Here is a 12,529-nt window from a genome sequence, read left to right as displayed (position 1 = left end):
TTTTCTTAACATTAAAGTCTCTAAGTTCCCACCGCTCTATTCCTTCTGTCTGGGGGACGATGCTTGAGCAAGGCTGACAGAAGAAAGAGGCTGCCTGAAAGGTTCTGAAAGGTTCAGGCTTCTCTTCGTGCCAGCCAGAAAACAACACCCAGAGTCTCCAGCCCACGCCGGCCTCACTCGGGGGGCCGAGTGTCCTGCCACTAATCCCCTGATGGACCCACGCCTCAATAAGCCGGGGAGGAGAGAACCAGGCTGGTCTATGTAATGCGGCAAGATGCCAAGACGAAATGCCTTTTAGGTGCCCGGTGTTAGCAGTGTAAACAAGGCCTACACCAGCAAACCTAGAAGCGATACGGATCCAGTGAGACCCCACTCCATGAGAAAATCACTCACTGTTTTGTAAAAGTTAGCATAAGTAACATGAAATGGAGCACAAAGTAACACGAAATGGAGCACAAAGGTGGAGGAACTCATTTTCTCACGCACGGACAACATGAACGCCTTCCTTTCTCAAACAGAACACAACCCCCAGGACCTCCACACCACCTGAGATTCGGCGCTCCCTGCTCCAAAGGCATTCCATGCCATCAAGAGACAGAAAACTCACAGACCTACTTTGCTTCAAACACCAATGCTCTTCTGCCTTAATTTACACCATGCTAGTTCAGGTCTGGAGAAGCCTGAAGGACTACATGAATGAAATGTAGCCCCGACCCCAGGGCCACGGGATCTCTCCTGGGACCGACAAAGACGCTCATGAGCCCAGGTGGCTGTGACCTCACTCATGGGTCAAGAAGAGGACGGCCCTTCTGCCCCGGATGTCCCGCCATGGGCCTGGGTGGGGGGTGGGGGGGTGGGGTGGGGACATCTCTTACCGCCCCAAGTTGGCTTCAATTTCGAGTGTCGCTTTTCACAGCTCCTCTGTGTTCTTTTCTAAACGATGCATTCCTCCCAGCCCGTGAAACAGGACAGGCACTGTGATACACACCTGCTGGAAAAAAAGTCTGTCCTTTGGTCTCTTTCTTGAGCTCAGCAGTGCATGAACAGACAAGAGGAAGGAAAGAGGAATACAGAAAGGTGTGAGAAACGCCTCCGTGATATTTCTCCCATGCACCTGGCTCTTGCCAACACGCTGGGTTAAAATTCACCACCAGTGACTGTGCCCAAACACCTCATTTGCATTTTGGCTGCCATGCTTTTTTTTTTTTTTAAACAAGACGGACTCAGTTCCTTTACTCTGTAAAAGGAACTGCAAGGCGGGTGCCATCACCCAGCAGCTGCACCCAAAACGAGGGCCAGAGGCCAGTGCTCCGCACCACACCTGAGAATAGGTCACTCGTTGCCTCCGCTTGGAGATTACCTGTCTGATGAGCTGCCTAATGAGGTCTTAAACTTCCGACGCCTGATGGGCAACCTGAGTACCGGGCAGAGCTGCGTGAACCGAGTCGTGCTCTCCTCTCAGGCAAGTGCAAGACCCGCAGGCTGGCGCTCCCCGCCCCCACAGTCCATCAGCCCGGGCTTCCAGGGCCATAAGTCAACAGGGTTGGGCAGACAGCTGTCAGAGACAGGAGCGGGGACACGCAGAAGAGCTTAATGAAATTTTATTTGGAAAATATGGCAAGAATCTAAGGCACTTCAAACATTTAAATACATGTAAGACCAAAGTGAATGTGACGTGGTAGAAAGGAGTCCATAAATATGTGGAGAACTACACTACGCTTCCCTAGGGGCAAACATATCGCCAATTCCTCTAATGAGATCCAACCTCTGCCACAGACGCAGACCTGCACAATGATTAATAAAAAGACGGTAATGTTACATGTAGTTCTGCATGTCTCGATGACTATGGAATATAAAAGTTGAAAATACTGTGTCAATTTCATATAGAGACCTTTTATATAAAAAGTCATATAATACATCCACCTAAATTAACCCAACTGAAAACACCTCCTTTCATAAATGTTTTACTTTTCAAGAGTTCCGTTTTTGATTTTTAAACAAGAAACCCACCAGACCAGGCCCAAGGTTCTGGTGACGATCAGTCATCTCAACCGCCTCACTTTACAAGAGTAAACACACACACACAAATTAGCACGACCTTCCTGGAATGGAATTTTCAGAGAGCTTTCCCATGGCTCTGCATTAAGTCAATATAAATACTCGTGGAACATTTTAAAAACGCCAAGCCGGTGAGAAGCTGATGCTCCCTGGCAGGGGCAAGGCAGGGAGAGAAGGAACGGACGCTGCCCGCTCAGGTCAGGTTACCATATCGCACGGCTGTACATAACGGAGCAGAGACCCGACAGCAACAGAGCCAGGATAAGCAGCCCGACGCTGCGGGAAGAGGGCCGGAGGGAGATGGCGTGTGCCCAGTGGCCAGCTCCTGCTGGCTCAGCTTCCACTGCTGGGGGCTCAGGCACAATGCGCGTACATTCAGTAGCTGTCAGCCCAACAGGAACAGGTAGCAGCTCGACGGAGGCATGGAAATGGACGGCTTTTTGCAGAGAATCAATCAAATGAACTTCGGTGCGTAGGACCAGGAGATGTCTTCCTTCCCAGCCTAGGGGTGCCCTAGAGACCAGAAGAAGAGAAAAAATGGGGGGGGTTAATAAGTGACCTCAGGCAGATGCGTCCTCTATGACAATGGACCCCGTCTAGCACAGTTGACAGGGCACCAGGGCGCGGATCTAGATCCAGCTGGGCTGAGCAGCACCGTGTCCGGCCGTCCCTGGGAGGCCATGTACTCGGAGGGGCAGACTCTCGGACCATGGGTTGCTGCTCACGGTCTGCTTGAGGAAAAATGCCGGGAACACGGGAACGAAACAGTGTGCATTCATGGGCGAACCAGGTGCCATTTGGATAATTCTTCCCAGAGTTAACCCCTTCATGGGAGGGCGTCAGAACATCTGTCTCCTGAGGACAAGCAGAGGCCTAGCTTCTGGCCCACCTGGCCATCTGGGGAGCGGGGGCAGAAGTCACGAACCCTTAAGTTCCAGGCTAAAATTCCCAGTTCCAGAATCTTCAGAAAACCTGCGTCTCCTGTCAACTCCCTGAAGAAGGGGGCCCGCGGGCCTGGTGGACTTGAGCCCATTCACAAACACCAAATGCACAACACTGACCGGAGACTGGGCCTTGGCGAAGTTGACGTGGGCGTACAGAAGAACTGCGATGTCCTTGTGTCCGGCCTCCAGGGCTATGGAGAGTGCGGTGCTGCCATCCTAAAGAGAACACGGGAAAAAACAAGATTTGGGTTTCTCAAACTTCCAGACCACTGAAAGGTAGCAAAACAAAAACTCTCTGAGAATTGTTAAGGTTCCCCAAATCTGTTCAGGACCGTAGGAGACTCTTCTGGAGCTCTGCACACCAAGCCCAAACGCTACAATGAAGCACTATGTCCACCAGAGTGGAGTCCCCGTCGGAGGACCGACACCTCATCCCCACTGTGCTTCATGGTGGTTAGACTGCTGGTGTGCGCCCCGTGCACCCACGACAAAGGCAACAAAAGGGACTCACCCAACTACCCTTCCCACCAGCTGGGGGCTGTAGCAGAAGGTGGGGTGGAAACTTAGGTGTCTGTGCTGCTTCTCTTTACAGCGAGCAGGAAACACCATAGTGTGTGTTTAGACACCCTGCTGCTTGCCAAGGATCTTTTAATGCTGCCCTTTGGGAGGGAGCGGATCCTCCGGCCTTAAGTGCCCCCATCGACCGCTGCAGACACCATCCACACACAGTCCCCACGTCCTGCGGCCTTGCAGAAACACATCTTATGAAAATCCAAGGGGAAACACTAAATATGGGGAAGTCAGGTTCCATTACATGTGTGGCTTCCATGAACTTGCCCAGCTTTGGATGCATGTCAAGGAGGGACAAAGCAAAACCCAGCGCCATTTACTTTCTGTCTGGTCTTGGAGTAAGGATGTGCTTCTGGGCACTAGCAGCAGGAAACGATGCTCGGTGGTCAGCATCTTAGGGTCCTTCCCCCCCACCCGGAATTCTCTAAGCTACTTGCCCTCCCACTTCCCTCCCCACTCCTTCCGGAGGCGACCAGCATTTCTGGAAGCCACTGTGGCTCTGGGGCCTCTTATTACTACAAGTACAGGCCGTTCTTTGCTAAGAAAAAGCAGAAGTAAAAGCAAACAAACAAAAATCAAGACACATGCAACACACGCCGCTCTCGGGACAGCTAAGTGGGAGCTGTCGCTGCAGCCCCGCGCAAATTAAGGGGATGTGGGACAGCCGCATCCTCTCCACCCCAGGAGCCATGTGCCACCCGGATGCCCACTGTCAGCCCCCCAGTCCTTGGTACGAGTAAATGCCTGCCCTGGTTAGCTCTGCCTGCTGGCTTTGGCCCACCAGGATCGGACAGTGCAAGAAAGGGTATTTTCCTTCAAACTTTCTAGTGTTTCGTGCTGAAGGAAGCTCTGGGCCAAACCCGTGCTCCATGGAGATAAACCTTCCAAAGCAGCATTTCGACCCACGGCCCCACCCAGATATCAGTGCCTGTGCCTTCACTTATGGGCACTCCTCCCCTGTGGCCTGGAGACTGCAGAGGCAGCAGCGCTCCTTGTGATGATTCCCAGGCATTATGTGGAACAGGGACAGCGTGGGAACGGGGAGAGTAGATCGGGATTATGGTGACAGAATAGCCAGAGCAGGAGCGGGAAACATGCGTGAAGGAGCTGTACGGTCTGGAGGGCCAAGCTGAATGAGATGCACAAGGGAGTCCCTCTGAGGGGCCCCAGTGAAGGGCACGCTTGAGTCCGTTCTGGGGGCGGGCAAGTGCTTCACTGTGGTGACAGCTGGCTCTCGTCACCTAGTAGCCCCAGCCTGGAACAACTAGCCCAGCGCTCTGGGGGGCCGGTCCTCTCCTCTTCACGGACCTGCAAGGCACCTGCACTCCATCTGCTCTCTGGCCTTTGTGTCTTCCCCTGCCACGGGCTGGCTCTCGGATGCGCTCCTCACCCTCCTGTCTCGAGTGCGGGCGCTGAGGCCTCACCTTCCTGCCTTCGGCTCTAGTTACTGGGAGTGGGAGATTGCACACAGGAGATGCCGCGGTGCTGGGCCGGAAAGGGCGGCCACGGCACAAAATCCCCAATGAGCAGCGTGGAGAATGTGCCCTTGCCCCTCTGCCAACGGGCCCTGCAGACCCCTAGCGGGCAGGCCCCGAGAAGGCCGTGTCCCTTCACTTACGTTGTCCTCCAGGTGGCCATTACAGCCTGGCTGGGCCAGCAGCAGCTTGACGATCTCCACGTGCCCGTGCTCGCTGGCGCACATGAGCGCCGTGGAGCCCTCGTCGTCCTGGATGTTGACGTCAGCCCCGCAGGCCAGCAGGCCCTTCACCATGTCGATCCGCCCGTGGCTGACCGCCAGCATGAGCGCTGTCTGCCCCGCCTGCGGGGAGGAAGGGCAGCGGGGGCATCAGCAGAGCAGCGCAGACCCAGTGCGGGGAGGTGGAGGGGCGGCGTGACAGAGGGCACAGAGCAGACGTGGGAGTAATCTGGCGCTGGGTGGCGGCAGGCACAGAGAAACAGTTTCTCGTTCTGAGCACCGAGCTAAGTACAATCATCCAGTAGTGTGTCAGCGCTGCCCTGTCTCCAGGAGGGTCTGTGTCCCTGCAGCCAGGAGCCGGCAAGTTCAAAGGTGCCGAGAAGTCCAACTATACCAGGGCCACTGTGTGCCCAGCATGAAGACACTACGGATCAGAGACTGAGCGAACAGTCACCCCAGGTGTATGGTGGGGACTCCTGGGCCCTGAGGTGGGCTGACCTACACCGTGCACGCACCCTGCTCCAAACAGAGGCAGCATGCACGGCCAAGAAGGGAGATGTGCACCATGTGACAGTGAAGCCACTAGGTCACCAGTGTGTCTGGCCACACGGGGTGGCACAGGCTGGTGTCGGTGGGAGCCGTGTGAGCACGGACCCCGGTGGCAAGGGCGCTTACCTGGCTGGCTTTGGCATTCACGTCCCCGCAGCCAAAGAGTTCTTCTACGACACGCATGTCCTTCTCGGCTTCCACGGCGGCCAGGGCTGCCAACATGATGGGCGTGTAGCCTGCCTTGTTCTGGTGATCCACGTTACACACGTCTGCAGAGAAACAGGCCTGGTCACGGAGAAGCCTTCCTACAGCGACCCTTCTCCGCAGGGGCCAAAGGAACAGGGCTGGGAAGGGGCCTGTGAAACGGCCTCCAGGGCGCCGTGTCCCCGAGTGACTTGGAAGGAACTCTGAGAGCATCTTCATGCTCCACAGAAAAAAGGTTTTCTTGTGTCATAGGAGTCCAGAAGCAGCAGAAGTGAGAGGAGGCCTTGACGGCACCTCCTGTTTACAACTGGTGCCTGGACCGCAGCAGCCCCGAGGGCTGGGGGTCGTCCTTAAGTAATGACGGCCTTGAAGAAGCCACATAATGTGGGATGAGGACATCCGTCTGTGTTTGGGGGACCGCGGCTGTGGAACGAAGGGGACAGGGAGAGCTACGAATAGGAAGGGCCGTGTAGAGAGCACTATGGTGTCACCCACTCGCAAATCACGGCTCATTCTGAGACCCCGAGTTGGGTCGTCTGACTTGCGTGGGGCCCTTGGAAGCGGAGTTCCGGTCGAGTGACTCCTAGCTAGCTGCTCTTGGAACTGCAGTCAGAGGAAATGCAGTAAGAAACTGCCAGGGACTGAGGCACGACAGACCAGACCTTGCCTATTCCTGTAATTGTTAAGGAGGCGTTGGGGGCTCAATTATCCTTTTTTAAATTCCTTTAGCACTATCTAATAAAATGAAAGGAGTGGCAAGGGCAGGAAAGAAGCTTTCATGTGTGACCACATACAGTTAAGATGTTCAGGAAGTTTCTATTGTGAGGAGTGAGAAGAAAAGGGACCATGAAAACTTGCCTTATGCTACGAAATAACTACACGGTAGAGATATGGTGGCATTTAAACACAGGGCGTGTTTTTTAACATAGAAAAGGAGAAAGAAAAAGCTGTGATGGAGAAGCGTGTGAGCTGACGAGCTCTCTGATGCTATCATCTGTGAAGTTCAGTTGTTTGCAGAGGTCGTTCCTGACATGCCGTATGGGAGCCCCGGTCTCAGCCTGTGACGGTGAGCGGTAGAGGGTCAAGTACGTCTAGTAGTGTGATTAACCAAAGCCACGCAACCATGGCATTGAAATAATTTAATTTACCAAAATATCTTGTCCACACAAATTTGCCAAAGGTAGATTAAATTGTTACTTTCAAAAGTAATCTGAAATCATGTTTTTGACTCTTTTGGATATTATCCACTTCTCTGTTTAAATAACAGCGTGGGCTGAGATTATCACCGGCTCTGTTTATACTCTGAAAAGTCAAAAGGGAAAGAGGCTTGGAATTCCTTCCTCTAAGATGGAAGTCGTTTGAGCCTAACACAGCCCCATATGCTGAGAATAAGCAGACTCAGAAAGGGGGATAAACCTGCATGGTTACTTCTCTGCATTACTCGAATTCCCCTAAAACGGAATAGAAGAAATTAGAGAGTTGGATCAAAGGCAGAATGGGGAAACTGGTCACTTTCACTGCCTATGCTAAATCAAATGTTCACATTGTGTTCTCACTAATTTAAGACCGAGGGTCTATAAATTCTGCATCAGTCACACACTGGAAATAAAAATATGTAGTTTGAAAATAACTCAGAGTGACTCGGGGACTGTATGTACCGCTGGGCTATTAGCGTTGAACAGAAAGTTGGAAGTTCACCATTTTCCAAGGGCCCTTCTACGCAGCACAGCCTTGCTTCGTGTGTAAGACCGGCGGTGGCCACATTCTGGGATGGGCTATTCCAGTCACAAACAAGGAGGTTCACTGTCCTCATTACTAGGGCTCAGATACAAGAACAGCCCTTTTTCCCTCGGTAACAGGGTCTGCTTGGGTGGGAAAGGTCCGGATTCCAGTACAACCGGCCACAGTGGCTTTGCGTGGTGCCTGTCTCGGCTAGGGGCACACCTCGGCCCTGCGGCTGGAGGGCGTCGGGCCGCAGGGGCAAGAGCAGCCGCAGACACCCCGGCTGCCGCATCTGGCTCCTGAGAGCACCGGGCCGGCCCGCGTGATTCCGTGATTCGCGGCGGGGCCCTGACTCAGGCGCAGCGCCGGGGGACACCTCGCCTGACCGCAGCCAGAATGGCCGCAGAACCTCCCTTCCAGACGGACGTGGGGCTGGGGCCACCCGGGTGTGCTCCAAGGTCAAGCCTCCCCCGGTGACCGGAGAAGGACGTCCTCGCCGCACGGCGTGGGCCGGCAACGGGAGGGGGACGCGGGGCGGCCCCGGGGCGAGGAGGGGGTGAGCACCCGCGCAGGCCGACAGGCCAGGGACCGCGGCGGCGCACGCACCGGCGTCCAGGAGCAGCTTGACGATCTCGAAGTTGGAGTGCGACACGCTGTAGTGCAGCGCCGTGTTGCCGTTGCCGTCCGCCATGTTGATGACGTGGCGCAGCACGTCCGGGGACACGGCCCGGAAGGCCGCCAGGTAGTCGCCCACCATGGCCGGGCTGGCGGACTTCTGACTGGACACGCGGAACCACTCGTGCTGCAGGGTGTTCAGACAGAACCGCTGCCAAAAACACGCGAGCGGCCGTTAGCTCTTCTATTTCTGGCCCTGCCCGACACGCCGCTGAAAGCCCGAGAAACGCGGCCTTTTATGGCCGGAGAGATGCAGCCGGAGCTGCCCTCCGAGAACCAGCCAGGAAAGCCAGAGCCCGAAGACGAGCCTCGACGTCCAGGCCGGAGCGTCCCTCCCGGGCCTCTCCCGGCTACAGAAGAGGCCACGCGGCCCTGCTCGGGGGCTCCGCCTGGAAGGGGCCAATTGTGGCTCTGCTACCTGTGAGTTCTACTCCCCTGCGGACGGCAACTCCCCGTGCCTCAGTTCACTCATCTGCAAAATGGGGGCAAGAAAAACCCCTCCTCCCACCGGGCTTGGGATGGGGACAAGCGAGGCACTACGCGTAACCCCACGCAGGCCTGGCGCCATCGATTCTCGAACGGTTAGGATCATGTCCTTTCGCTGGCCCTGCACGTGATTTTCGGAGGGTCAGGGCAGGAGACATAATCACCCTCACTGACCGCTGGGGCGTTCCTCCCAGTCAGACCGCCCTAACTCCCTCAACACGCCCACGGCCCTGCGCCGACAGGACCAGCCCAACTCCCACGCCAGGCCCCAAGACAAACGCGTTCAACCACGGAAAGGGATTAAAACGCGGGTTCAAAACAAGTTACATCTCCCATTTAGAAGCGTCTGCATCCCGCCGTGACCCCACGCAGGCCTTCCCTCCGGCTGTGGCCGCATAAAGGCAGGGCTTCCTTCACGAGCCTTCGTCAATCCCGGGCCCGTGAAGTTCGCAGGCGCACTGCCGGGATGGAATCCCGGGCCCGTGAAGTTCGCATGCGCACTGCCGGGATGGAATCCCGGGCCCGTGAAGTTTGCATGCGCATTGCTGGGGATGGCAGCCCGGACCCGTGAAGTTCGCATGCGCACTGCTGGGGATGGGTTCCCGGGCCCGTGAAGTTCGCATGGGCACTGCTGGGATGGAATCCCGGGCCCGTGAAGTTCGCATGCGCATTGCTGGGGTTGGAATCCCCCATGAAGTTCGCATGCGCACTGCTGGGGATGGAATCCCGGAACCGTGAAGTTCGCATGCACATTGCTGGGGTTGGAGTCCCGGAACCGTGAAGTTCGCATGAGCACTGCTGGGATGGAATCCCGGGCCCGTGAAGTTCGCATGCGCATTGCTGGGGATGGGATCCCGGACCCGTGAAGTTCGCACGCGCACTGCTGGGATGGAATCCCAGGCCCATGAAGTTCGCATGCGCACTGCTGGGATGGAATCCCAGGCCCATGAAGTTCGCATGCGCACTGCTGGGGATGGAATCCCGGACCCGTGAAGTTCGCATGCGCACTGCTGGGGATGGAATCCCGGACCCATGAAGTTCGCATGCGCACTGCTGGGATGGGCAGAGCTAGACCGTGTCTTCCGGGAGCCCTTCCTACACGCGATCACCGTTCACCCGCGCTTTGCTTACTCTTTCAAGGGTTAGAAATACACTAAAGAAAAAATGGAAAGCCTACGTCAGCAGCACCAGATGATTCGGTTTCAGCCCATTCTATCATATTTTGTGGCACTTGATGAAAAGGGTCCTGGGTGGGGAAAAAAAATTCATCTACTGTTTTGTTTTCTTCTGCTCACTCTTCTGCATATTCGGATTTTCGTTTCTCCAGAGTCCATCCTCGTGTGCAAAGAGGGAGCTTGTGTCATCTGGGGGCTGAGTTCTGTTACCGCATGTTGGTGGTGTCCTGTTCCGGTTCTGGGCCCTGGCACTGTGACTGTTCATGTCTCTACCAGTTTTCAGGGCACAATCCCTTACAGACGATTTTACCAAATGAGTTCCATTTAACCAAAAAGGAACTGACCACGGAGTGTGTCCGTGACAATATGCTTGGTACTCTGGCACCAGAGAAATGGACGTTCTCTTGGAAAACCACAGGACCCGGCATTTTGAGCGGGGTCCAAGAAAAAGTACATTATAGCTATGGAATCTAGGGCCCAGAAGCACCAGTTTTAAGTTCAGGTTCAGCCTCACGGGAAATACAAACACCGCAGTGACATTTCACGGCTTTGCTCTCTGTGACTGAAGCTTAGACACACGTTTAGTTTATACTGATGGAGTTCTGTCTGCCCCCGCCCAGGGATTTTATTTAGTATTTTCTTCTGTAAACATCACCCCGTGTGCCTTTCTCAGCACACTCATTCAATGTCAAGACACAGCTGGCTCTGAGAAATTCAGTTTCCATAACAATAAAAACAAATCTGAGATGCAACCAGAACCGTAAAAAAAAAAAAAAAAAAAAAAGGGTGTCGTACAATCAGGTGACGGGATTCAGAGAGGATAAATAAAACTGGGACCAGTATTAAAGAGGTATCATCTGGCCCCAGTACTAACTAGAAGCTAGTTAACTGACTCTGGACAAGACACCTAATCGTTAGGGCCTCAGTTAAAACAGAGTAGATGAGGACAGAGTGGCCTCACAGGCACGCATGCCCGTGACAGCTGTCCTTGTCCTTCCTCAGACTGTGCGTGTTGTTCACGAGGAAAACGGTGGCTTTCTGGCATGAGACTCCCTCAAGTCCCTTCTAGTTCTAACATTTTGGTTTCATCACTCTGTAATCCTGTGAGACTTTCAAATCAACTTTCTCACTCACTGCTGACTTCAGTTGTGCAGCAAAAAACTTCACGCTGACGACATGCCAAGATTCAAATGCCAATTCTGTCTAGCGTAATGGGAGAGCCTCCATTTTCTCAACAGGCTGAAGAGAACTGTCAACCACAGGGTGGGCGTGACCTAGGAGCGAAGCTGCACCTCAAAACTTCAGCGACCCCGGAGGGAGAGCGACATACTTTGCCATGGTGTCAGATTCACCATTGCCCCAGAAGTGCTCCTCTGTCCTGGGCTGTGTCCTTCCTGCTCCCAAGGCAGCCACCAGCTTCTCGGCTGTGTGCTTCCAAGTCTCTCAGAGTGGGCAGAGATAACAAGTGCAGTGACTCCGGAATTTAAAAATAGTAGCTGCCCGCATTCCACACGAGAACATAATATGGACTTCCATAACTGAAAGGAATGCTGACCTCAGCCCGGTCAGGCTGCTTCTTAAAAAACCATAGGCCAATTAAAAATAAAAAAAAATTCTGGTAACTCTTCTCCCTGGATCACAAGGTTCTGTGAGCGGAAGCAGAATGTGTCGAAACCTGACGACCAGCTGCCGCTAGCCCTCCCTCCGGTGTGCAAGTGTATGCCTCATGGAGCCTGTGTCGCCGAGAAAAGTACAGGGTGGGGCTGTCTGCTGCAGGGCCTGAGGGAAACGTTCAGTATGAGCAGGGTGGCAGGGTGCTCACTTTGCTTACACGAGCTAGAAATAGTTCAGGGGCAAAGCATGTGGGTAGCAACAGCTCAGGGGCAGTTTAGAGACACCTTGACTTTGGTGTCCACTTGAGCACTTTGTATGGACTAGGGACAACATCTGGAGGGCAGACTCACCATATCCTTGCTGGTCAAAGCTTTGGGGTCATTTATATTATTTTTCAGCAAGTTGCAGGCAGACAACATCTTTTCGCTTAATTCATACCTAGGACAAGATAAAAAGAAAGAGAGCTCACAATTGGCAACCCCAGGAAAGGCATTTTTATTGCAGACTTTATACCCCCTTTAAAAGACAAGAGGCCTCGAGCGGACCTCCACAAGTTCGTGGTAGTACAAGGTGCCTGCATGGAGGTCGAGCAGGCCTCCCTAGGTGTCTGAGGACATACAGAGCCACTGTCTCCGGCCAGAGCTCGGGCCTTTCCATATGGTGACTTTCAGGCCTACCTGTTCTGCTTTTGACATTCTGGAATAACACCTGGAACTTTTTTAGTCCTTTTATTCTAAGTTCTTAAAAATATTTTTACTCTTAAAAAAAAATGTTTTTACTCTTAAGGGGTTGAAGAGGTCAGAATTACCACATATCCATTATGCAGACTAGTAAAC

General features: G+C 53.9%; 1 protein-coding gene across 4 annotated transcripts in view; it reads right to left on the bottom strand.

Annotated features, from left to right (window-relative positions):
• Positions 1–1,585: 1,585 nt before the first annotated feature.
• KANK1 (KN motif and ankyrin repeat domains 1) overlaps positions 1,586–12,529 on the bottom strand; it is a 193,539-nt gene continuing 182,595 nt past the window's right edge. For all 4 annotated transcript variants that reach the window (XM_059143268.1, XM_059143270.1, XM_059143269.1 and 1 more), the window contains 6 exons: positions 12,044–12,131; positions 8,350–8,569; positions 5,944–6,086; positions 5,191–5,391; positions 3,120–3,218; positions 1,586–2,571 (listed from right to left, as the gene is read on the bottom strand). In XM_059143268.1, coding sequence (XP_058999251.1) covers positions 2,509–2,571; positions 3,120–3,218; positions 5,191–5,391; positions 5,944–6,086; positions 8,350–8,569; positions 12,044–12,131 — 814 coding nt within the window. In that variant the 3' untranslated portion in view covers positions 1,586–2,508. The remainder of the gene's footprint in view (positions 2,572–3,119; positions 3,219–5,190; positions 5,392–5,943; positions 6,087–8,349; positions 8,570–12,043; positions 12,132–12,529) is intronic.

This window comes from Mustela lutreola, chromosome 12 (assembly GCF_030435805.1).
Source record: "Mustela lutreola isolate mMusLut2 chromosome 12, mMusLut2.pri, whole genome shotgun sequence".
NCBI lineage: Eukaryota > Metazoa > Chordata > Mammalia > Carnivora > Mustelidae > Mustela > Mustela lutreola.
The sequence above is the reverse complement of the archived record's forward strand: the minus strand, read 5'-3'. Positions and strand labels throughout refer to the sequence as shown.